Source organism: Nycticebus coucang, chromosome 18 (genome assembly GCF_027406575.1).
Source record: "Nycticebus coucang isolate mNycCou1 chromosome 18, mNycCou1.pri, whole genome shotgun sequence".
Taxonomy (NCBI): Eukaryota; Metazoa; Chordata; class Mammalia; order Primates; family Lorisidae; genus Nycticebus; species Nycticebus coucang.
In genome coordinates this window covers 46,932,753-46,957,459 of record NC_069797.1, presented here as the reverse complement: position 1 = coordinate 46,957,459, position 24,707 = coordinate 46,932,753, and the positions used below count along the sequence as shown (strand labels likewise).

The 24,707-nt window shown below is 43.3% G+C and overlaps 1 protein-coding gene across 3 annotated transcripts in view; it reads left to right on the top strand.

Moving 5' to 3' along the window:
* Positions 1-4,192: 4,192 nt before the first annotated feature.
* The window catches only part of HLF (HLF transcription factor, PAR bZIP family member), a 65,527-nt gene continuing 45,012 nt past the window's right edge, over positions 4,193-24,707 (top strand). For all 3 annotated transcript variants that reach the window (XM_053568787.1, XM_053568788.1, XM_053568786.1), the window contains exons 1-2: positions 4,193-4,851; positions 7,039-7,374. In XM_053568787.1, the coding sequence (XP_053424762.1) occupies positions 4,737-4,851; positions 7,039-7,374 (451 nt within the window). In that variant the 5' untranslated portion in view covers positions 4,193-4,736. The remainder of the gene's footprint in view (positions 4,852-7,038; positions 7,375-24,707) is intronic.

Genomic DNA, 24,707 nt, shown 5'->3' with positions numbered 1-24,707 from the left:
CAACAAAAAAGGTTTAGCTTTATTTTTTAAGCACATGCAGGTAAAGACAGGAACACTGAGATGTTACTAGCTGTAACCAAAAGCACCAAATAGGCTTATTTGCTCACATACAAAAAAAGCAAATTGGACACTGCCTCTGCTTTTAGGGTTTTATCTAAGTTAGTGTGGACAATTTTGGCTTTTCAACAAACCGAATTGACCATTGAAAGTGAAGAATTCACTTTAGCCAAAAATTTTGATGAACTTTGCTCTGTTTGATGTGAATCAAATCCTAGGGAAACCGAGAAATAGAATTATGCTCTCCAGAGAGATACAACACCCATTTTTCCCTTGGAGTCCAAAATTTTGGTCACCCACAAATACACCCATATTTTTTAACAAATGTATCAAAACAATTCAAGGGTAATGATTACCATTTTAGCAATTGTTCCTAGAAAAATTTAATATCTCCCATAAAAAAAGAAAATTAAAAAAAAAGAAACTCACCCCCTATGTCATAGTACCTATAAAAATTGATTTAAAAAGGATCACAGACCTGAATGGAAGAGCTTAAACTATAAAAGTTTCATGTTCCTAGTTCACAGCAAACAATAAACATGCAAAAAAATTTGGTAAAATGAACTTCATCTTGGAAGTTCTGCTGCTCTCAGAAAGATACTGTTTAGAGAACTAATAGGCAAGTCACAGATTGGAAGAAGGTATTCACGATACATATATCTAATGAAGAACAGGTATCCATAATATATAAAGAACTTCTAAAATTCGATAGTTAAAAAGACAAGCAGCCTAATTTAAAAATAGGAAAAGGACTTGAACAGGAAGATATGTAAATTATTAGTAATCACATAAAAAGTACTTATTATTACTTGTCATCAGGAAAATGCAAATTAAAAGTACAATGAGATGTTGCTAGCCCTCCACTGGAATGGCTAAACTTTTTAAATGTTGGTGAGGAATCAGAATAACCAGAATTCATATATGCAGCCCCTGGAAATGTAAGATAATTCAGCTACTTCAGAAAACTGTTTAACAGTTTCTTACGAAGTAAAAAAATACATCTATACTATGATACAGCAATTCTACTCCTGTCTATTCAAGAGAAATGAAAACATATGTTCGCAGAAGGACTCAGGGTGTTCAAGAAATTGTATTCATCATAACTAAAAACTGGGAACAAATGCCCACCAATAGAAGTGCAGATAAATTTTTGTATATTCATAAAGTGGAATACTACTCACTAATAAAAAGAAATTAATGCTATGCAATAGAGCTGAGTATCAAAATTATTGTGGAGAATAAAAGAAGCTACACACAAGAGCATATGACTTTACTTACATGACGCGGTAGAACATGTAAAACTAATCCCTTGTGTAAGGAGGCCGTGTGAAAGCGGGGGCTTTGACGTTACATGGGGAGAAAGGGAAGGCCAGCCATCCCAGCACCCAGCACCCCCGCTGAGCCTAGTCCAGATGGCAGAAAGATGAGAAATAATAAAACAGCTGTTTTAAGTCACCAGGTTGTGGAGGGGTTTGTTATGTGGCAGTAGACAACAAGAATTGCTACTTTCCTAATGCAGTTGTTAGAACTAAGTGATATGGCACTTGTGGAAGGTCTTTGTAAAAGGACCAGTGCTAAGCATGGGTGAGGGTTGTTATGCTGGGTGCATGTGCAGGTTAGAGTTCATGCTCATGTGCAGAGATATGTCCATTGGAGAATTATCCTGTGGTATAGTCTTACCATCCAACCAATCCAACTTTTGTTTTCTTCTAGCTCTTTCCTCCCTCTCACCTGGCCAGCCATTCACCATTGCTTCTGGAGAGGAGAGAGGGAAGGGAAGGAGAAGAGGGAGAATAAAAGAGAGAGCTCATCAATGCTTAAGATAATAATGTTTAGACTCTACCAAATACATTTGAAGTTTGACAAGGCTGAGTTGCAAGAGGGACTTTACCTAACAATTGCAATCAGTGTAACCTGGCTTATTGTACCCTCAATGAATCCCCAACGATAAAAAAAAAAAAAGAAAAAAAAAAAAGCTAGTCCTCAATCTGGTCCAGATCCAGTGTTGCTTTAGGCCCAGAGGGGTTGGAATTATAGAAACACAATTCCCAAGACATTGGTTTATCACTCAGGATGCCAGTTATTCATTTGTAATCAGAAATGTAATTTCCCAGCCACAGTGTTAGTCTCCTGGTGTAGGAAGATTACTCTGGGAAACCAGATTACTTGAATTTGTAAGAGTTTCATGTCTGGAAACATGGAAAACTGGAGAAAGTGGAGAGCCATGAGCACGGGGAGCCTTTGGGGTGTGCTGAGTAATGTTAGTGGACTGCTATTCAAACCTGGGTTATGCACCTTTTTGGGCACCTGAAATTTGTAATCTATTTCTAACCAGAGAGGATCCTCTCAGCCCTGTTTACAGGCTACCAGATGTGGGGAAGTGAATTCAAGCAGGCAGCCTCCCCCCTTCCAAAAGGATGGCGGAGATGGGGGTCCCCTTCTTTTAAGAAAAATGATGTAATAGAATTCAAGGATTTGAATGGCTCATGAAAGACCATTAGCTCCAAGCCCAACTTGGATAACTTCTCTGGATCCCTCCCCTAATATAAGTGTCCATGTCACCCTCTTCTCTCCATTTCTGCTCTTTTAAGACTATATTATAATGTTTGTTTAAATGTCAGACACTAAACTATGAGTTCTTGAAGGTTAGAATTATGTCTTATTCATCTTTTTTCACCAGTCCCAGAATAGTCGCTGGCATACAGTGGTGCTCAAATAATTCACATGGCATTAACTAAAAATCTGATGTTTTTTAGAACTTGGCTGAAATCTAAAACATTGCAACATCATCTCACTTAGAATGTTGCCTTACCCTTTTGTCATTATTTTAGAGTGAGGAGGAATGCAGAGATCGCTAGATCAGATGTCTTTTGCAGCTCAGGGAGGGAACGAGAAGGGCACTTGCCAGAGTCCCCCCTACCAGGGTACTCTGTAGCCCTTAGGAGCCCTCCTGATCGCCTGGTTTTCTGGCGCCTCCTCTCACAATCCGACCTCCTGGGGTGCTTCAGCTAAGTCAATCTCACTAAGCCTCCACCAACTCCCACCCCAGGGACTCAGCGTAGAGTCACGAAGGCTTTTATATCTCACTGATAAAAGGCTTTAATTTGTGCCCATTCTTGCAGACCCCAGATGCAGCCATCCTAGTCTTGGAAGAGGGTGGAAGGAAGGGGAGAGGGGAAGAACCGGCCCGGAGGCCCGCAGCTCTCAGGAGCTGGCTGGTGCAGCGCCCCCACCACGCCTAGTGGCAAAGGAGGACTTCCGCCCTACACCTGGGGGCGCACGCAGCTCCCGGGAGATCACCAGAGCCGCGGGGTCAAACTGGCTGACAGAGGCGCTGCAGCAGCCCAGACAGCAATGAATGCAGAAACCCTTTAGGGAATACTTTAAACAATTATTTTAATTACTGTGCAGACCCAAGCACAGTCACCTGAACTCATCGCGAGCAAATGTTCCTAAAATTCCATTCAGCTGTGTCTCTCTCCTGCCTCTCCATTTCAGGCAAATGTCCACACCCTCTGCCAGGGTGGGAAACAGTCCACAGCAGCTCGGTCGCCCGCTGCTCCCTTCCCTCCACTCCTAGGGAGTAGTCATTTGGAGGTGGTTGTGGGAGCAGGACAAGGAAGAATGCTTGTCGGGGACCAAGAGAATATTGAGAAGAGTTTTCCTTTCAATTTAGGCTAAGCCCGTCATCTCAAACTTGGATGCTCTTTGAAACCATCCGGGGAGCTTTAAAAACCGTTAATGCTAACTCTGGGATAAGACTACAGAGGTGCCGATTTAATTAATCTGAGATGCGGCCTGGGCATCGCGATTTTTTTTTAATTCCCCAGGTTATTCTCAGGTTGAAAATTATGGATATAAATTCCTCATTCCTCTTTCCACCTTGACACAAAATAGATTCTGAACTCAGGCCCATGGCCCAAGGAATGCGGCACCTGCTCCCTGCGCAGCTCTTCAGCACAGCAAGGTCCCAAAAAATCCGTGCGCGCGGTGATGCTAAACACGCGGCGGCGGGGCGGAGGGGGGAGGGGGGGGCGGGTCAGGTGGGCGGTGCTACCAATGGCCCCGCCCCCACACGCCTATGGGCGCGCGGTGCGGGCCCTGACGTCACTCTTGTCAGGGCCGCGGCACATGGGCTGCCGGATGCGCTGAGCCCGGCGCTGCAGGGCCGCGGAGCGCGGGGGAGCAGCGGCCGCCGGCGCGGGGAGGGGGGTGGGGCGGGACGGCGCGCCGCCTTGGGTGCTGGCACTAGGCACCCGGGTCGGCGCGGTGCCTTCTTCTCTTCTGCAGCCATCGACATTTTTTTCCTTTCTTTCTTTTTCTTTCTTTCTTTTTTTTTTTTGCAATTTTGAACATTTTGCAAGACGAGGGGTTCGGGGCAGGTGAGAACATCCTGTGCGTCGCCGGGGAGCCGGTGGACACTTGGAGCGCTCTCCTGGGACCGTCTGCACTGGAAACCCGAAAGTTTTTTTTTTTAATACATATTTTTCTGCAGATGTATTTATAAGGCTATAAGTAATTTTTTTCTTCCCTTGTTTCCAACGTTTTGAAAGCGAGTACTTTGTACTTTTGGCAAAGGACGCAGGAAAAGCTCAGCAACATTTTGGGGGGGCGGTTTTCTTTTTTGGGTTTTCTTTTTTTTTTTTTTTTTTTGAGGACATATCATTGAGTACATCGCGATGGAGAAAATGTCCCGACCGCTCCCCCTGAATCCCACCTTTATCCCGCCTCCCTACGGCGTGCTCAGGTCCCTGCTGGAGAACCCGCTGAAGCTCCCCCTTCACCACGAAGACGGTGAGCGCTGCCGCGGCCGCCGCCGCCGCTTCCCCCGGCGGCCCCGCTCTGAGCAGGGCGACGCTCCCGGGGTCCCCCTCCTGGGCCGGGCACGCCCGCTGGATCCTCCGTCCTCTCCCTCTGTCCCGCGGCGTCGGTGCTCCTCTGATGAGATTGAGGAGCTCACCCATCACCTGTCCTCCTCCTCCTCAGTGAAAAGGGAGGGACCCCTCCCGAGCAACGTTTAAAATAGCGCCGGGCCCAGCGCAGCCTCCCGGGCCCCGCTTCCGTCGGGCAGGTGGGAGGTAGAACCTGACAGGTGGGGCTTGTTCCCCAGCGCGGGGCACACTCGCGCGCAGAGGGAAGCCGCCTGCGCCCCGGCGGAGCCTCCGGGCCGGGGGAGAAACCCCGGGGCCTGGTTCTATGGCGGGCAGGGGGCGGTCGAGTAAGGGGGTCTCACTGCCTAGCCTGGGTGTCGGGCTTGTGTTATAGCTTCTGTGACTGGTTAGTTCGCAACTCGGGAGGTGCGAGCGGAGACGCGTTTTCTCCAGGTAGAGGGTAATTCACAAAGGGGGTGGGGGCTGGGGCCGGCGGGGGGAGTGGTCTCTGGGCGGGAAGCGGCGGGAAGCCGTGCACGCCTCCGGCAAAATGACACTTTTCCTGGTGGGAGGGGGGAACGGGAGCGGGCTCACGTGTAGCCGCGCGGGAGCCTCCTCTGGCTGGTGGAGCCCTTTCTTGGCAAGTCCCAAACCTTCCCAAGGCAACCTTGGCCTCAGCGGGAGCGGAGGGGATAGAGAGACTGAGCCGCGAACCCAGAGGGGGCCGCCGCGGATTTGCCATTTGGGCTGATGGGGTTTCATGCTTTCGGTATCGCAGTAGCGGATGTGAAACACGCTGCTGAGAGTGTAAAGTCTTGAAAGATTATTGGGTGCAAATAGCTTGGGAGTACTCAAAGGTTACCTAGAAGGGAACAACCTGTTGCGTTGCAAGTATTGGGGTGTTTGGTTTGCAAAGCGCAGATCCTAGCGCCTCTCCCTGAACTCTTCTCTCCTTTGAGGAATGGCACTGGGGAGGATGGGGTTTGCCTGCAAGCTTTCGCTTCGGGAGGTGTTTGTGCTAAGTCAGATTCTCTGAAGAAACTGTAGACAGGGTTACTTACAATGGCTTGTCCTGATGGCGGTGTTTCTCCGAAGAGGAAACTCAGAAGCACATTTCTTAATCTCAGGTTCCAACTCACTTCAGTATTAGAATTGACAAAGTCCAGAGCGCCTGTGAAAGACCTAATCCAGCTAGCAGTATTTCCAGGTAGAAAATAGCTGCATACTTCCAGCATAGGTATGTGGAATACCTCTTCTGGTACCTGTGCTTTGACGGGGTTCCTAAACGTGCGATTTTTTGTAAATTGGATAGAACTCCAGTGTTTGAGAATGAGGAAGAAAACATTTTGTATGTGTTTTTTTTAACTGCTTTTGTAAAAATTGGTGTGCCCCCAGTGGCTTTAGAAGCCAACACAGGTGAACTCAGAAAGTTCTTGCTTTTCTTCTCTTCCAGCGGGAGGCATTGGTCAAATTCCTTCCTCTCAGAGCCTCCATATCGCAAATGGAGGTTGTTTTACAACGTTGTTTTACAACGTTTTCTGACAATTTTGAGATCATATATGGAAAGAACCAGGCATACAGTAGGTGCTCAATATGTAGTAGAAGGGTTGGAAAGTCCTTGCTGTACCAAAATTAAGACAGCCAACTCACTGGCTTTGTAAGTGAGAATGACCTTATATTGTTACTGTGATCACCACATTCATCTTGGAAGATGAATCCAACCTGATTATTGGCTGTTTTCTTAACAATGGCAGCAGTTGTATGTAATCACAGGTGTTATTTTCCCACTTTAGATTTAAATTTTTAATCGCCTCAAATAATGCGCTGAGACTATTCTCTTGTTTTGATTCCAGAGCAGCCCATAGTCCTATCCCAAGGACTAGTGCTTTCTTTCCAAAGTAAATAGGATGATGTTGAAAAATGGGCAGAGATCCACGTGCTGCCTGAACTTTTAACTCTAGATCCACGAAAGACAGCAGCCAGAGAAGGACCCTAGCATTGGTGAAACATGTTTTTTATAACAGGCCAGGAAAAGTTGTAAAAGATCGATACTTTTTCTTCTTCCTTTCTTCCTTTTTTGTTTGAAGTCTGATTTTCCTTTCTTCTGCAGCATTTGGTAAAGACAAAGAGAAGGAAAAGAAGCTGGATGATGAGAGTAACAGCCCGACAGTCCCCCAGTCGGCATTCTTGGGGCCCACCTTATGGGACAAAACCCTTCCCTATGACGGAGATACTTTCCAGTTGGAATACATGGACCTGGAGGAGTTTTTGTCAGAAAATGGCATCCCCCCCAGCCCGTCACAGCACGACCACAGCCCTCACCCTCCTGGGCTGCAGCCGGCTTCCTCAGCGGCCCCCTCGGTCATGGACCTCAGCAGCCGGGCCTCTGCACCCATTCACCCTGGAATCCCATCTCCGAACTGTATGCAGAGCCCCATCAGACCAGGTAAAGGCCGTGGGAAGCTTCTTCCTTCAGAAGGGGAGAAGGGTGAATGGGAGGGGCCTTTTCACACTCAGGGAGGTTTTAGCAAATATTCTAAGAAAGAAACGTTCTGCTTTGCCCACGGCAAAACCTCTCCCACTTCAAGGAGCAAGCCTGTGGAGCATCAGTTAGATACACATCCTTTGTATCTACCGCTAGAAATTCTAATTTTTCAGGTTTTGGGTGAGGGTCCAGGAATATGTCTTTTTGACCACTTTCTCATGGGATTCTGATGCAGCTGATCCATGGATGGCAGTTTTAAGAAATACCAGCAGTTAGTGCTTCCAGTAATCTAAGGAACCATCTCCTCTTCTATCTCTTTTCCTTATTCGCTGAACACATAGATAATAGGATCTTGCTAAGTGATCTGGGTAGACTCCATAAGGCTTGATTTGCCTCTATTCATTCTTCTCTGCCCTGAAGGGGGGAAAATATGAGTGAGGGTGTTTGTCATGAACTGAGAAACAGAACCTAAAAACAGGCTCTCCTATTAAATGTGGCTTAGCCTTCTTCAGGATCAGACCCCATTTCTCTCTTGTCATTATTCCTATAAACCAACCTGTTCTTACTTTTTCTTTTTCATTTTCATCTGCCCATCACACTTAATCCACCTTTATCAAAGCCCACTGGGCTGCAAGATCGGCTGTAAATGATGTTGAAATGTCACAAAAACATCACCTGAAATGACCAGTACTTCAAAACCCACTGCTAAATGCCCAGATAGAAACACGGATACAGGCAGCCCTGGATTCGTGCCTTCAGCACCCCGTAGTACAAAATGAACAGGAAGAAAGACTATTTCATGCACACAGGTAACCAGGAACAAAGATTCAGCCAGATAAATTGCCAGGAAGGTCACAGAGCTGAGGGCCTTAGCTGTGGGGGAGGACGGAAAGCAGGACAATGCGAGACTTGTGCCAGAGATCGTTTCTGAACTTGCTGTCCTCGGCTCTTGCAGAAAGTTCTGTGACACACAGAGCAAGATTTAAATGGAAGGGAACGATGCAAAGAAGGAAGAGAACACCCCCACCTTGGTACGTTAGTATTGGAGTTAAAGTTCTTGGCCTTTTCTTCAAAATCACTTTGAATTATAACTCCAGGCCACTGGCTGGAATGGAATTAAATCTGAACCCTCAGCCACCTTGCAGGCTGCAGGAGCTTGGGAGAACACTTGATGTGAACCCAGGCTCTGCTACTTAGAATGTATGCTGCCCTGTCTTCTGTTTTCAGTTGCTTCACAGGAACAATCAGCAAAATAAACAGTTCTTCAAGGTGGAAAAACAACCAGGGGAAAAGGGAGCAGAGCCCCAGGGAGAAGGCACAATTGTGCCTCTGTCACTGGACTCACTCTGCATAGGGAGACTGACCACTTGGTAGCCATGTGACCTTAGTAAGTAAGTAACATAACTTTTGGAACCTCAGTTTCCTTTTGTATAGAAGGGTGCAATTTCTACTTTAGTAAACTATTGAGAAAATTAGAATATGTATAAAGGGTCAAATAACTAGCAGGGGGTGTTGTATTAATGGAAGCAATTGTGATCATTGTAGAATCTGTGTCAACTTTTATTATTTACGTCAAGCCCTGTCTTGTGACACACCTTCTTAAAATATTTAGATGTAGCATATAACTCTTCTTTTGAAGAGGAACATCAGGAGATTTTGCCCAATAGTTACAAATTTGGGGAACATTAACCCTAATGCTTAAAATCAATGGAAAATATTTCTCAATCCCCTACCAAATATAGAGTATGTACTGTGTTAGGAATACTGTATTTTTCCCCCAACCACTGAGTGTCCACACCTTGCTTCCTCATGAGAGTCTAAAATCGTGGTTTTAGAATTTTGAGGCTTCTTTAAAAGTCATTTGTCAGAGCTCATTAGAGTCAGTGCTGATCAATGACTCTTAGAAACTTGAGTTGCCCCAATCAGAGTTGGAATCCATAGCCAAAAACTCCTGAGTTTCAGGGGATATCATTTTGTTAGACTGTGACAGTAAGGCACTGGATCAAAGGGAGCACTGAAGGTCTAGAAATAAGCTCTTCATCTTAATGTCTTTTTGATAATGGAAACACACTTCAAAATAACTCTCTTCTTTGAATTGAAAACTCAATGATAGTCTTCACAGAAAAGAAAAAAGTTAAAGCTCTTCAAATGCCAAGCGCAGGTAAAATAACAGTGTGCTGTTGACATAATGTTGATCATTTTAAAGATCATCATGCAAAATAAAATTGTAAGGGATGCTACCTTCAGGGATGTATATCATAAGCAAACCTGGAAAGGGAGAGAGTTCTTAATTATTCTGTGTGGCTCACAGGAGTGACCAGGATAGAAGTACCAAGTTAATCTGGAAGAAAATAAGTCCTCAGAAGGGAAAAGCACAGGTGTAGCCTTGAGCATTTGGGGAGTTATATCATTTAGGTCTCCATCAGGATTTCCCAGCCTTGGCGTGGCTAATGTTTGGGGTAAGTCTTGCTGTGGGATGCTGTCCTTGCGTCCTACGTGGATACTTAGTAGCATCTCTGCCTCTGCCTCTTAGAGGCCAGTAGCACCTCCACCCCTACCTGCCACAGGTAGGAAAAAAGTCTCCAGTCACTACCAAATATCCCCTGATTATACAGTCACTCTCAGTTGTGAACCGCTGGGTGAGACCTTCAACTTGGACAGCAGAACATGGACTTCATTCAGGATCCCAACACATAAATGGGTGTTTTTACCTCTTACAATGCATCAGGGCAAAACCTTTAAGAAGGTCAGGAGACATTAGGTTGCCAAGAAGAAATAGAATATTAATAAGAGTGTAATTATACACTTTTAAGTTGATAAAAACTTGGCCATCGGGCTAATCAGGATATAATTGTGGGATAGGTGTTGAACAATTACTAGACATTTGTTTTCAGCTGTGTGCTCAGCATGCGTCTTTTGAGTTACACTCTGTAGCCCCATGTAGTTAGTGCTACCTGTTTGGACAAATGACAATGAATCCATAAACTGACAAATTACACATTGCTTTCTTTCTTTTTTTTTTTTGAGACAGAGTCTCGCTTTGTCCCCCTGGGTAGAGTGCTGTGGCATCACAACTCACAGCAACCTCAAACTGTCAAACTCCTGGGCTCAAGGGATCCTTTTGCCTCACCCTCATAAGTAGCCCGGACTTCAGGTGCCTGCCACAACACCCAGCTTTCTTTTATAGAAGGGGTCTCGCTCTTGCTCAGGCTGGTTGGTCCTGAACTCGTGATTTCAAACAATCCACCTACCTCAGCCTCCCAAAAATTATACATTTCTAATTCACCTAAAGGAGGTCTTGGAATAACAAGAAGGCGAGCGTGCTTGTGAATTCTCATAGGTTTATCATGACTAACACCCTGGTCCTTATTTCCATTATGTGCACTCTATCTAGTTATCTGTTCAAAAAATGAATCAGATATCTGAAGAAATACATTTTCCTTGAATAAATAATCCAGGGATCCATTGAGACCTGGTGTGGAGGCCCAGCTTTCTTTTTTGTTTTTGTTTGAGTTTTTTTGAGGCAGAGTCTAAAGCTGTTGCCCTGGATAGAGTGCTGTGGCATCAGAGCTCACAGCAGCTTTCATCTCTTAGACTCAAATGATCCTCTTGCCTAAGTTTTTCTATTTTTAGTAGAGGCAGGGTCTCGCTTTTGCTCAGGCTGTTTTCAAACTTGTGTGCTCAAGCTATCTACCTGCCTTGGCCTCCCAGAGTACTAAGATTACAGGCATGAGTCACGGCGCCCAGCCAGCCAAGCATTCTGGTTTGACATCTTACTGAAGGGAAGAGTGGTGGGTTTCAGATGCCGTAGGTACCTGCAGAGGTTTCCCGGTCATGGTCATGTGAAGTGCGACCTCCTGGGTGCTCCCAGGTTAGGAGAGATATCAGGAGTCAGTCTAATGACTTTGATGTTTGCTTTTCAGATGCTATCAGAGGTGGTATGTGGGATTGCTTTCCTGAAGGTATGCCTGGGTACTAGAAAAAAATGAATCTGTTTGCCCTGAGAATTGAACGATTGCTTTAAGGACAGCCATCCCTTTAGGGAAAGTCATCTATAGCAGACAAAGGCAGAGTTATTTTTAAATCACATGCTTGTAAAGCCAGATTTGAAATCGTTTCCTCTGGTGGTTTTTCTTTGAATAGCTTGGGGGTATCTTACCACTGGTAGGCCCATACCCCACTGAGAATTAAGAAGGCTCTCTTTTCCAGTTCTGAGCATAGAGATAGGGTTATGATGAGGGCTGGTTACAGAGTAAAGTGGACACCCTTCCATCTGGCTACGTGTGAGAAGAGAAGGGCGTAAGTGGTTGACACAAGGAGGAGTAGGCTGTGGGGAGAACCCACCGTACTATTGCAATATGGAGTTTGTGCTGTTGCTGCCGACTTTGCTTGGTGACAAGGTTTGAGTTATAGAAGGAAAATGCTGGCCGTGGGATCTGTGTAATGATAGAGGGGGAATTGTGTGCAGGTGATTCTGGGATTATGGGAGGTCCTACTGAGGCAAGAGGAATTGCCTTGCTTTTCCCAGGATCATGATCTGAAACTCCCCTTCAGGGCAAGCAGTCCATCTACCTATCCAACAGACTGATGTCTGCAGGTTGGGAACACAAGATCAATAGTCCCTGTGCATGACACCTCACTTAATCTTGGAAGTGCCTCTCATTCATCAGGATCACACAGTCCTGGAGAGGATGGAATCAGCTTTGTTCTGGAGGCAGGTAGACTTTTTTGGGTATCTTTTATAAGAGATGATCTGCTCCGCCCGCAGAAGACAGGCTTGCTGTCCCATTCACAGGATGGTCGTCCCTGGCCTGTGATAAGACAGCTTGGCAGGTCGGAGTGTGTGCTCTGCATTCAGGGGCTTGAGTTTACATCCTGGGCTCCCATTGGCTTGGTGTGGCCCTTTGTGTCTACTTCTTCACCCCTTTAAGCCTCAGTTTACTCATCAGTAGAATGGAGATGATGAATAGTCCCTCCCCCGTGGGGTTTCAGCATGTTTAAATAAGCTAATGCATGACAAAGGATAGCACAGAGTGAGGCACCTGAGGACCCAGTGCATGGAGCTGTTACGTGTCACCAGCATGGGGGCAGGGCAAGGAATGACTCGATTCTAAACCCCATTCTCCATGTGGGGATTTGTTCATCCAATCCCCTTCCCTCTGCAAATATAGGACATGCTGGTTTTGTTTTGTTTCATTTTTTTTCACTCTTCCCGGCATGCCCAGCACTTACTCTGTGCAGGCTGCTCGACCTTTCTCTTCCTTCTGAGTTAGGACAGATCACTGATGTTAACCCAGCAGCATTGCTTCTGGGTTAGCAGTCCCTGTTCTGCCAGTGTGGAAACAGCTACTCTCTCAGCCCCCAGTGCCCCCCCACCCCCGACCTGTGTGAGCCCGGGCAACCCTGGCTGCCTGCCTGCAGGACCGTGTGCTCTGGGCACGTGGCTGGGCCCTGTGGAGCTCGCCTGACGCTGGGTGGTGTGCTGGCTTGTTTTTTTTTTTCTTTTTTGCCTCCTCCCTCTCACTTCTCTTCCCAGGAGAACAGCAAGTGCCAGTGAGCAATTGTAATACTGGCCCTGGCATGAGAAAGCTGAGCTCTGGAGGCATGAGAGTTCAGATGCCAGGGAAACCTGTTCTGTTCAACATTCTAGCCAGACCCCAAACTCCTGCCTGTCTGCCCAGAGGCCCTATCTTCTGGGCACCGCAGCAGTGGGCAGGATTCCTAGAGGCCGGCTTTTGCCAGGGGTCTTGGCAGAGTCTTTCTAGCTCAGCACTGTGCCTACCAGACTAGAAAAATAGCAATATAAAGGTAGAATGAAGCGGAGGAGAAGGAAAGGGGGTGGGGAGGGTGGGAAGAACAAAGCCTTGATCACATCCTGATGTAGAAAGCCAGAGGAGGAGAAGACAGCTGTGATTTATTAGATTTCTCAGAAACCTGTCTTCTAACTAGCGCTAATCACTTTTACCCCGGAATCATTTTTTATGTCTCAGCAATGAAAATGGAGGGAAGAGGAAAGGTAGTAAGGGAAGTAATAGTTGAAAAAAATGGAAAATAATAGACACAGGGAGGTGTACAGGGTTTGTGTTTGACTTTGTAACGGGAATGTTGAGAATATTTGTCACATATTGTGTTTTTCACAGATTGGAACATTTGGCATTCCCCCAGGAAATGTCTCAACGCAAAGCCGCTGAACCGTTATTTTGCCATAAACTTAAATTTCCTGAAGACCTAGGAGCCGTCTGGCTCACCATTCACAGAGTTCATCAGGATGTCCCATGTGCGAGACTCAGATCCACAGAAGCAATACAGCCATGAATTTTAGGGCACAGAGTCCGGTAAACATACCAAACTGAGTATGGATACTGACTCTGCCACTTCCTAGCTTGCTCATGATCTCAGGCAAATCACTCTAATGATCCGAGCTGCTAATTTCCCATCTGTAACTTTGGAATAGTTGTTGGATCTGTCTCATAGGATTGTGGAAGATCACATGAGCCAATGCCTTGGCACAGGGCCCGGCACATAATACATGCTCAGTAAGAGCTGCTATGAGCAGCTTCTTAACCACCATCTAATCTCACTTCCACAGGAGGACCTAGCAAGGGACTCAGAGAAAGTTTTCCCTTCCTGGCTGATCAAGAACTCCGGTCAGAGAGTTTGGATTTCTCTTCTGCTTCTCTGCCTCGTCTTTCTTACCCTTTTCTTAGCTTGTGAGTTTCAGGTTTCTGGAGTAGCTAATTCTACCCTTGAGTCATCCCATCTTGCTCACAGAATTGAAAAATCAAACAAGATAAAGTTTGAAGAAGGTCTTAATTAGATTTCATCCATGTCATATTTGCTTTTAAATCAATCAGTGTTACTATCGAATTTTTTGATAATTGGCATTAATAATTATACTTGAAGGCAATAGATGACCTCAGGAGTAAGGATACCAATCATGTTGAAAAAAGGAGTAGGGTTTAGTTCATCCTTTTGCTTACAAGCAAGACTTTTCATACACATCCAGAATAATACTTTCCCTCTCGCTAGGACCTTTCCTGGTCCTTCAATGGTGGACGCTCAGTCTTTCTCAATCTTCATCATCCCATCTGCATGGTAACGCCTTTGTTGTGTTTATGTGAGTTCTCTACAGCTCAGGTGCCAGATGGGTCCAGCATGGCACCTGGTCCACAGTAGGCTGGCCTTTACCACAGGTCAGAACTTTTTTCTCATAAGAGACACAGAGATCAGAAAGCAACAGGGGTGTCGTTCATGTCCCCAAAATAGTCACAGGCTTTGCTTTGTGCTTTGTGTTTTGCTTTGGACACCTGGGGGAAGACAGACAAGGATATGATTAGGCTGCTGGTCTCAAAGAGAAGGCAATTTAGTAGGAAAGAGAGGACTTCTAGGCAAGAGGATGTGTGGCAGGATATACTAGTGTGTTCTCAGGGCCAAACGATAGGTCTATAGTGGCCTCCAGTGGGGGTGAAAGATTAATCCAGAAAATGAGTAAAAATTGTAAAAGTGAATAAGGAAGCAATGCAGACAATAAGAGCTGCCAGACCTCACAGGAAACACTGCTCAGGGTAAAGGTGTCCAGGAGATTGGGGGTGGGGGGGAGACTTCTTAGGAGAATTGGACCTTGTGTTTGGGCCTGGGTAGGAGAGGTGAGAGAGCCAGACTGGAGAGTGGGTTGTGGAAGCAGGAATGCCCACGAGGTGTCGAGGGAATAAGGTGTAGATCCAATTTGGCTGGTGCCGAAAACTCATATGAAGAATCAGGAGGATGAGTCAGAGGGGTTGGTGCCAGTCAGGCTGACAGCTTCACGAGCACCAGGCGGCAGAGCTTGAACTTTATCCAGCAGGCAGTGGGGAGCCATTGAAGGTTTTTGAGCAGGGAAGTGGCATGTGGACGTTTCCACTTGGGTTCAAGGTTGGATTTCAAACATTTTTAGAAACTTGACAATCGTTTCCTCTGGCAAACCAGGATTTCCTTATTTTTATTATTTTGAAAATAAATACTCTGCCTTGAACATCAAACAGCTTTTCAAAACACGATGTTCTAATGAGCTAGAGAAAGTAATTCAAAAACACAGGGTTTAGGTTTCATTTATAAAGCCCATAATTTTGGTGATTGGGGGAAACACTCTTTGGCAAAGAAATGGTTTGAGGGATTTGAATGGTTTTTAAAAGTCCAAAAGCAAGGCTAGTCTCATAGGGGTAGGAAAATAGATTTTGGTAAACTCCATCCATTAATATTCATCACTTTTAACATGCCTCTATTTTATATAGCGTACTAGGTTTGCAAACAAGTATATGGAACCAGTTTTTATGCGTGTATTTGTGTGGGGGTAGGAGATGCACATGCGTGTATGGGGGTGGGGAGTTAATACCTCAGTGATACAAATAGTATTTTATAAGGATTACCTACAGCAGTAATATCAAGCTAAAAATACTTACCCAAGTTTCTGGCCAGCTTATTAATTTTACTCCTGAGAGACAAAGGAGTCATTATTGCAGTGTTGCATTCTTGAGTCTTGACCTTGTATTTGTGGCTCCCTTCTTTGAAACCAGAACTGTGTGTCATGCTTAGATACGGGTGTGTGTGTGAGAGAGAGAGAGAGAGAGAGAGAAACACTGGGAGTGGGCAAGCCATGGGAGGAGTAGTTAGAGGAAGAGGACTTTGTAGGTGGGGATGGGGTTGGTTGGTGGGGGGGCACCGTTGCTGAATGTCGTGTGCATGAAATGACTTGTTCATGTACCCCGAAGTGGGCTCTGATTTCAAGCCAAGATTTCAGAAGAGTTGCCAAAATCCAAACCAGTTAGCCGTCGGTGTGTGCAGTTTCACCTCCAGCTACATACCATAGACAATTACCGAATGTGGGCAGAATCGAGTGTCTGCTGGGGTAGAAGAGCAAATGTACAGTATTTGTTTCTGCTAAATTGGCTTCTGGTGGACACAGACACCATGACGGAATGTGAAAATTCCTAAAATGTTTGTTTTCCTTCTTTTCTGACTTTAACAAGTATTATTATTCTTTTAACTCACTATTCATGCAGTCCCATTTTCTCTCCTGAAAAACTACACAGCTACCCAGTTACATGGGCTTCCTAAAAGTTTTGTTTTTAGAAGTTTAATCTGGGATTTTTTTTTTTTTTCAATTAATGATCTTTGGAAGAATCCTTTGGAATTTGAGGTCTGATAATGAGACATGGTTTGTGGCTAATTAAGCCCCCTTACCTCTCCAGTCTTGCCTGGGAGACCCTGGATTCCTAAAAACAATGAGTGCATGCTACAGAAAGATGCTCTAGGGAGCTACAACACTAAATCATCTGTGACAAATGTTCTCTTAGAAAGTAGAATGCATAAATGGATCGGCAGAAATAAATACTTTGGCAGAAACTACTTGAGTGGGGAAGAGTAATGCTTTCTTTCTTCTCATTAGCTCTGGGTAACAGTCTGCGGTGATGTCTTTGTAGTGGAACCCTGGGTATGGACAGTAGAGGTCTCTTCACAGTGCTCTCAAGAGCTTCCATGCTTAATGGAAAGAGTTAAGCTTGCCTGTCCATTCATGCACAATAAATGCTTCTTGAATTGAATTGAATGGGAAAAGCAAAGGTTTGTTTAGGGAAGGATGGCTCCAGGCCCTGACCAATTGGGCTCAGTGCTACAAACCAGATGGACGAGATCATCTAGATACTCAGTAATCAGATTACCCCAAACAGAAATCTCAAACCTTCAAGATAGGAAGAGTTCTCTTTAAGGGTTGTGGCAAACAGTCAAGCTCCATCTGTCCTAAGGACTGAATAGAAGACTTCATTCGGCTTAGGATGGATTCTCATGGTGTGGACTTAGTTGGTATCACTGAAGGAGACCCCAGGCGTTTACTAGAGGACTATGAAAATAGGATGGAGATCACAAATCCAGTCAGAATAATGTTGCTTTTAAAAGGCCAAAGGCCTTTGAAAGATTTATGGAGGAAAAAGTAGATTACATAAAATGTAAAGATAGACTTAAAGCCTTAAAAGAATTTCTTAAGATGAGATGAATTTGCAAAACTAACTCTGTAAGAACTTAGAGTATTCATTTTATTATGACTGATTTCTTTATGTTAGTATACTTTCCTGGGGAGGCCAAGCATCGTTTGTCCTCATAGGCTCCAAAGTATGTTTATGTCACATGGCCATTGGTAACTGAATGATTTAAAAAATAATACTGATGTCAATGTCAAAAAATAAGTTGGGTTGGCTCAGTGCCTGTGACTCAGTGGTTAGGGCACCAGCCACATGCACTGGGGCTGGTGGGTTCGAACCCAGCCAGGGCCTGCTAAACAACAATGACAACAATAACAAAAAAATAGCCGGGCATTGTAGCAGGTGCCTGTAGTCCCAGCTACTTGGGAGGCCGAGGCAAGAGAATTGCTTAAGCCCAAGACTTTGAGGTTGTTGTGAGCTGTGATGTCAAGCACTCTACCCAGGGTGATATAGTGAAACTCTGTCTCAAAAAAAAAAAAAAAAAAAAAAAAAAGTTGTGTTTGGGTAAAAGCAATTTACCCAAATGTAAGCCAGGTGATGGTATTGACCCATTCATTACCTAAATACCATTCCTTGAAAATTTGAAGATGAGTGACAGGAATTATGTATACAGGAATTATGTTCAGTATTACATATACTAGATGTAAAGAAGTAATTCATGTCTACTTATATTTTATTTCAATTTTGACTCTTTAGCTTGCTTAGCATTAACATTGCAGTGATTCACATTTTATGATCTTTTGACCTTAAATTGATTAAACTGAAATTTTTATCATTGTCTTCCTTATAAAGAGATTATTAAACAGATTTATTATATAACACATAATTTTGGAAGGCACATTTCACTTATTTGAGTACAAAATAGTTTTTAAAGACTTCAGCTTTGTGTACAGGCAGTCCCCGAGTTATGAACGAGATAGTTTCTGTAGGTTTGTTCTTAAATTGACTTTGTATATAAGTTGGAATAGGTACATTTACTTATTACCAGTAACAGCCCCGCTGATAAGTGTGAGTTGTACGTAAGTTGGATATTTGTAACTTGGGGATTGCCTGGACATAGGTGTTTATTAACGAATAGCAAAATAATTTTTGTTGTTCAGAGATTTCAGTACTTCAGTTTAGTGTTCCCACCAAATCATTGCCGTTTGTCTCCATTTGTCCTCCCACACCCCTCCCAATGATTTTCATATTTTTAAACTTAAATTTTCATGTAAGTATGTAGAACCAAAAGAGCATTTTCACTCACCTGTCACCAGAGAGGATGTCATAGACCAGTCCCCAAAGATGGTTTCTTCAGAGAATTCCGTTGTGGGCCTGATAATACTGGCTTCAGAAGACTCCCCGAGGAGGAAATGAGATGATATATGCAAAGCACTTAGAACAGTGCTCAGTGTATAAATGGTAGCTTTCATCTGTTTTATTTTTATTCTGCAATGATTATTCCTTTTCTTCTTCTGTCTCTGTCATCATTTTACAAGCACTTAAGTAGGGAATGCACCTTGTGCTATAATGGTACTAGAGCAGTGATGCCTAGAAACTGCTCCCTACCTTTGGAGCCCTTACAGGGAAGGAAGGGTCCTGAAAAGGCAGAGCAGAAGACACCATGAAAAGACCCTCTCCACCTCGATACCCCAGTTGTGGGCTGTTACCCTTAGCTTGTCCCAGGGTGACTGCCTGCCTTCCTAGATGCCCTGCAGGCTGGGACGTGTCTCCCATCTCCACCTGCCCTGCTGTCTGCTGGCACAGTGCCTGGAGGAGCATGGTAGGTCAGGGTGAAGGGGAACTCATAATAACTTCTCTTTAGTGTTCTCAGGTCTTTCCAGCATGCCGCAAGATTTATGACTTGGGTTTCTTCTTTTTTGCTTTTGGTGACACTCCTGGGTCATGAAGTAGAGAACTGGCTGTGGGCGATAGGCTCCTGGGTTGGGAGAGGCAGCATGGTGGGTTTCTAGTGGCCACGGAACTCCCTGGTCTCCCACTCTCCCCAGTGTGAATATCTCAGATGCTTTCTTTGCTCTCCTGGCAGGAGGAGACAGCGGCAGGGAGTTTTCCAGCTGGGGAAAAATGGACCCTTCTGTTGAAGTGGAAGGGAAACATAAAGAAATTAGAAAACAAAAGTAGATTAGTTATGAAAGGAGTAAACAGTGGCACCCAGAGGAGGGGCCTCAGTGGAGATATTTAGGCCAGGTTTATTGAAAGGGGAAGGTGACCCTCTTGGACAGTGCAAAGATGGCGTCTGCACCCAGGAGCAGTTAGAGACCCCTTTTATATGGGGGTGTAGGGAGTGAGCACATTCCACAGCTTTCTTGGAAAGTTAGAGTCTTTTGGCAGTGAACTTCTCAGGGGGTGGACTAGCCAGATCCTTTGTGTCTTTGTCTTAGGAACAGAGGAGGAGGAGGGGAAAGGGTTTGTGTGGGGCTGCATTAGGCCCCCTAACAGGTTAGAGGAAATGTGTAAATACAGTTTTAACATAAAGGGACAACTAAAAGGTGACTGATTTAAGACTCGGGATTAACCTGATAGACTACTTTTCCATCAGATGAGAGGCGTGGGGTTGTCCACACTGATCTTGATGCAGTGTGCAGTGCACCAAATATATGGGTGTAGCAGAATAAAGCTTTAGAAACTATGGCAGTCTTTTTTTTTTTTTTTTTTTTTTTTTGAAACTATGGCAGTCTTAAGGGATTGCAAAGCACATTGGTATCAGATGAGGCACGGTATTTCCCCTCTTGAGAGAGACATTCAATTCCAGCTAAGTTTCCCCAGCAAATTTTTATATCCCTTCAGATATCTCTCAGCTCCCTTTTTTAAAAGAATGGGCACAGTGCGCCTAAGTTTAAAGCAGCTGAATTCAGTGGAATTCAATGTGAAATCTTAGCGATACCCTTTATGCACGGAAGCCAAGGTAATGCCAAGCTTACTTAACATAAAAAGTTGTAGGAAAGCAACTCATCAGAAATGATACTTGTTCCTGGAATTTAGACCCCAGAGGATTGAGGTACATTGCCAAAGTATGTTTTCTTTTTTCTCCATCAGCCCTTCCATTCTGACTACAAGCAGCTTAAAAATAAATGTGGGCTTATCTCAGTGGCCAAAAACCATGGAGATCAGGATGAAATCATTTTCAAGGCAGAAATAACAAGCTTTGATAAAGATATTTAGAGAAACACAGTCCTAATAACATCAGCACATCATTGTAGGGTCTTTTAATCACAAACTAAATTGGACATGGTATTGGAGCTCTCCTGAGAGGCCATGCAACTTCGGAGGAGTCACTTAAATTCCGAGCCCCCATGTTCTCATCTGGAATCTGGGGGCCTATTTCATAGGATTTTCATGAGGGTTAAACCACATTAAATGGCCTCTTAGTAAAAGGAGGGGGACTGGGACTGTGCCTACTCAGAGCTGTCACTCAGTAAGTTGTATGTAAATCAGAGTCAGAATCTGGTATTTAGAGATCACTTTCTAAAACTAAATAAATAGATGAAGATAGATCACTTTTTAAAATGCATTTGTAATTCATATCTTCGGAGTCTCCCTTCCGTATTTCTGAGTCACTAGACTGGGTCTTTGCAAACTCTTGATGGTTCTTTGTATACGCTACAATAAATTTATTATAGTCCAAGCTATGCTATTAATTGGAAGTATAAACTTGAGGTTATCAACCTCTCTGGGTTTTTCCTGTTCACGTAGGGATGGGAGTCATGCATGTCTTCCAAGCTTTGAAGTATGTCATAAACATAAAATAAAAATAATATGAAACAAGATAAGCAATTAGAAAATTGGCCAAAGTCCAAATTGGGTTAGAATTATTATTTTTGTTGGGTATTGCATGCAAGTAGCGATGATTTCAAAGGTACGCCAGTCACAACAAGGACTGAACTTGGATTCATCCAATCTAGGTTCTAAGCTGGTTTGCCAGGATTAGATTGTGTGTCCCTGGACAGAACATTTCTTTTTTTCTTTTCTTTCTTTATTTATAACCTATAACTGTATTAACCCTCAGAAACTTTCTTTTTTCTTTTATTATTAAATCATAGCTGTGTACATTAATGTGATCATGGGGCACCATACACTGGTTTTATAGACCGTTTGACACATTTTCATCACACTGGTTAACATAGCCTTCCTGGCATTTTCTTAGTTGTTGTGTTAAGACATTTACATTCTACATTTACTAAGTTTCACATATACCCTTGTAAGATGCACCGCAGGTGTAATCCCACCAATCAACCTCCCTCAGCCTACCGCCCCCCTTCCTCCCCTCCCTCTCCTCCCTCTCCCCCTTCCCCATATGCTTAGGTTATAACTGGGTTATAGCTTTCATGTGAAAGCCATAAATTAGTTTCATACTAGGGCTGAGTACATTGGATACTTTTTCTTCCATTCTTGAGATACTTTACTAAGAAGAATATGTTCCAGCTCCATCCATGTAAACATGAAAGAGGTAAAGTCTCCGTCTTTCTTTAAGGCTGCATAATATTCCATGGTGTACATATACCACAATTTATTAATTTATTCATGGATTGATCGGCACTTGGGCTTCTTCCATGACTTAGCAATTATGAATTGGGCTGCAATAAACATTCTGGTACAAATAAATGTTATGATGTGATTTTTGGTCTTCTGGGTATATACCTAGTAGAGGAATTATAAGATTGAATGGCAGATCTATTTTTAGATCTCTAAGTGTTCTCCATATATCTTTCCAAAATGAATGTATTAATTTGCATTCCCACCAGCAGTGTAGAAGTGTTCCCTTTTCTCCACATCCACACCAACATCTCTGGTCTTGGGATTTTGCAATATGGGCTAATCTTACTGGAGTTAGATGATATCTCAAAGTAGTTTTGATTTGCATTTCTCTGATGATTAAAGATGATGAGCATTTTTTCATATGTCTGTAGGCCGTGCGCCTATCTTCTTCAGAGAAGTTTCTCTTCAAATCCCTTGCCCAGCCTGTGATGGGATCACTTGTTCTTTTCTTGCTTATACGTTTGAGTTCTCTGTGGATTCTGGTTATTTAAACCTTTGTTGGAGACATAACCTGCAAATATCTTCTCCCATTCTGAGGGCTGTTTCCTTACTTTACTTACTGTGTTCTTGGCTGTGCAGAACCTTTTTAGTTTGATCAGGTCCCAGTAGTGTATTTTTGAAGCTGCTTCAATTGCCCGGGGGGTCCTCCTCATAAAATACTCGCCCAGACCAATTTCTAAAGGTTTTCCCTGTACTCTCTTCTAGTATTTTTATAGTTTCATGTCTTAAGTTTAAATCTTTAATCCAGTGAGAGTCTATCTTAGTTAATGATGAAAGGTGTGGGTCCAGTTTCAGTCTTCTACAGGTTGCCAGCCAGTTCACCCAGCACCATTTGTTAAATAGGGAATCTTTTCCCCACTGAATGTTTTTAATTGGCTTGTCAAAGATCAAATAACGATAAGTAGCTGGGTTCATCTCTTGGTTCTCTATTCTGTTCCAGACATCTACTTCTCTGCTTTTGTGCCAGTACCATGCTGTTTTGATCACTATCGATTTATAGTATAGTCTGAGGTCTGATAGCGTGATTCCTCCTGCTTTGTTTTTATTTCTGAGTAATGTCTTAGCTATTCGAGTTTTTTTCTGATTCCATATAAAATGAAGTATTATTTTTTCAAGATCTTTAAAGTATGACAGTGGAGCTTGAATAGGGATTGCATTAAAATTGTATATTGCTTTGGGTAGTATGGACATTTTAATAATGTTGATTCTTCACAGCCATGAGCATGGTATGTTTTTCCATTTGTTAACATTTTCAGCTTTTCTTTTCTTAGAGTTTCATAGTTCTCTTTATAGAGATCTTTCACATCCTTTGTTAGATAAACTCCCAAATATTTCATCTTCTTTGACACTATTGTGAATGGAATAGAGTCCTTAACTGTTTTTTCAGCTTGACTATTGTTGATATATATAAAGGCTACCGATTTATGAATGTTGATTTTGTAACCTGAGACCCTGCTGTATTCCTTGATCATTTCTAAGAGTTTTGTAGTAGAATCCCTGGTGTTTTCCAGATATACAATCAGATAATCTGCGAAGAGTGAAAGTTTGATCTCTTCTGACCCTATATGGATGATCAACTTTTCTTCCCTAATTTTGGTGGCTAAAGCTTCCATTACAATGTTAAAGAGCAGTAGAGACAGTGGGCAGCCTTGTCTGGTTCCTGAACTGAGTGGAAATGATTTCAATTTAACTCCATTCAATACGATATTGGCTGTGGGTTTGCTATAGATGCCCTCTATCAGTTTAAGAAATGTGCCTTCTATACCAATTTTCTTAAGTATTCTGATCATGAAGGGATGCTGGATATTATCAAAAACTTTTTCTGCATCAATTGAGAGAATCAGATGGTCTTTGTTTTTTTATTCATGTGCTGAGTTATACTTATGGATTTACATATATTGAACCAGCCTTGAGACCCTGGGATAAAACCGACTTGGTCATGATGTGTAATTTGTTTGATGTGTTGCTGTATTCTGTTTGTTAGGATCTTGTTTAATATTTTTGCATCTATATTAATTAGTGATATTGGTCTATAATTTTCCTTTCTTGTTGGGTCTTTTCCTGGTTTGGGGATCAGGGTGATGTTTGCTTAATAGAATGTGTTGGGTAGTCTTCCTTCTTTTTCTATATTTTGGAAGAGGTTTAGTAGTATAGGTACTAGTTCTTCTTTAAAGGTTTGATAGAATTCTGACGTAAAGCCATCTGGTCCTGGGCTTTTCTTTTTAGGGAGATTTTGTATGGTTGATGCTATTTCAGAACTCAATATTGGCCATTCAACATTTCCACTTGATTCTGGCTAAGTCTTGGAAGGTGATGTGCTTCCAAGTATTGGTCAATTTCCTGCAGATTTTCATATTTCTGAGAATAAAGTTTCTTGTAATATTCATTAAGGATTTTTTGAATTTCTGAGGAGTGTGTTGTTATTTCATCTTTGTCATTTCTGATTAATGAGATTAGAGATTTTACTCTTTTTTTTTTTTTCCTGGTTAGGTTAGCCAAAGGTTTATCTATTTTATTGACCTTTTCAAAAAACCAACTTTTTGATTTATTGATCTGTTGTATAATTCTTTTTTTTTTTCAATTTCAGTTAATTCTGCTCTAATTTTGGTTATTTCTTTATTTTACTGGGTTTGGGGTTGGAATGTTCTTCCTTTTCCAGTTGGTTGAGATGTCCCATTAAGTTGTTAACTTCCTCTCTTTCCGTTTTCTTGAGGAAGGCTTGCAGTGCTATAAATTTCCCTCTTA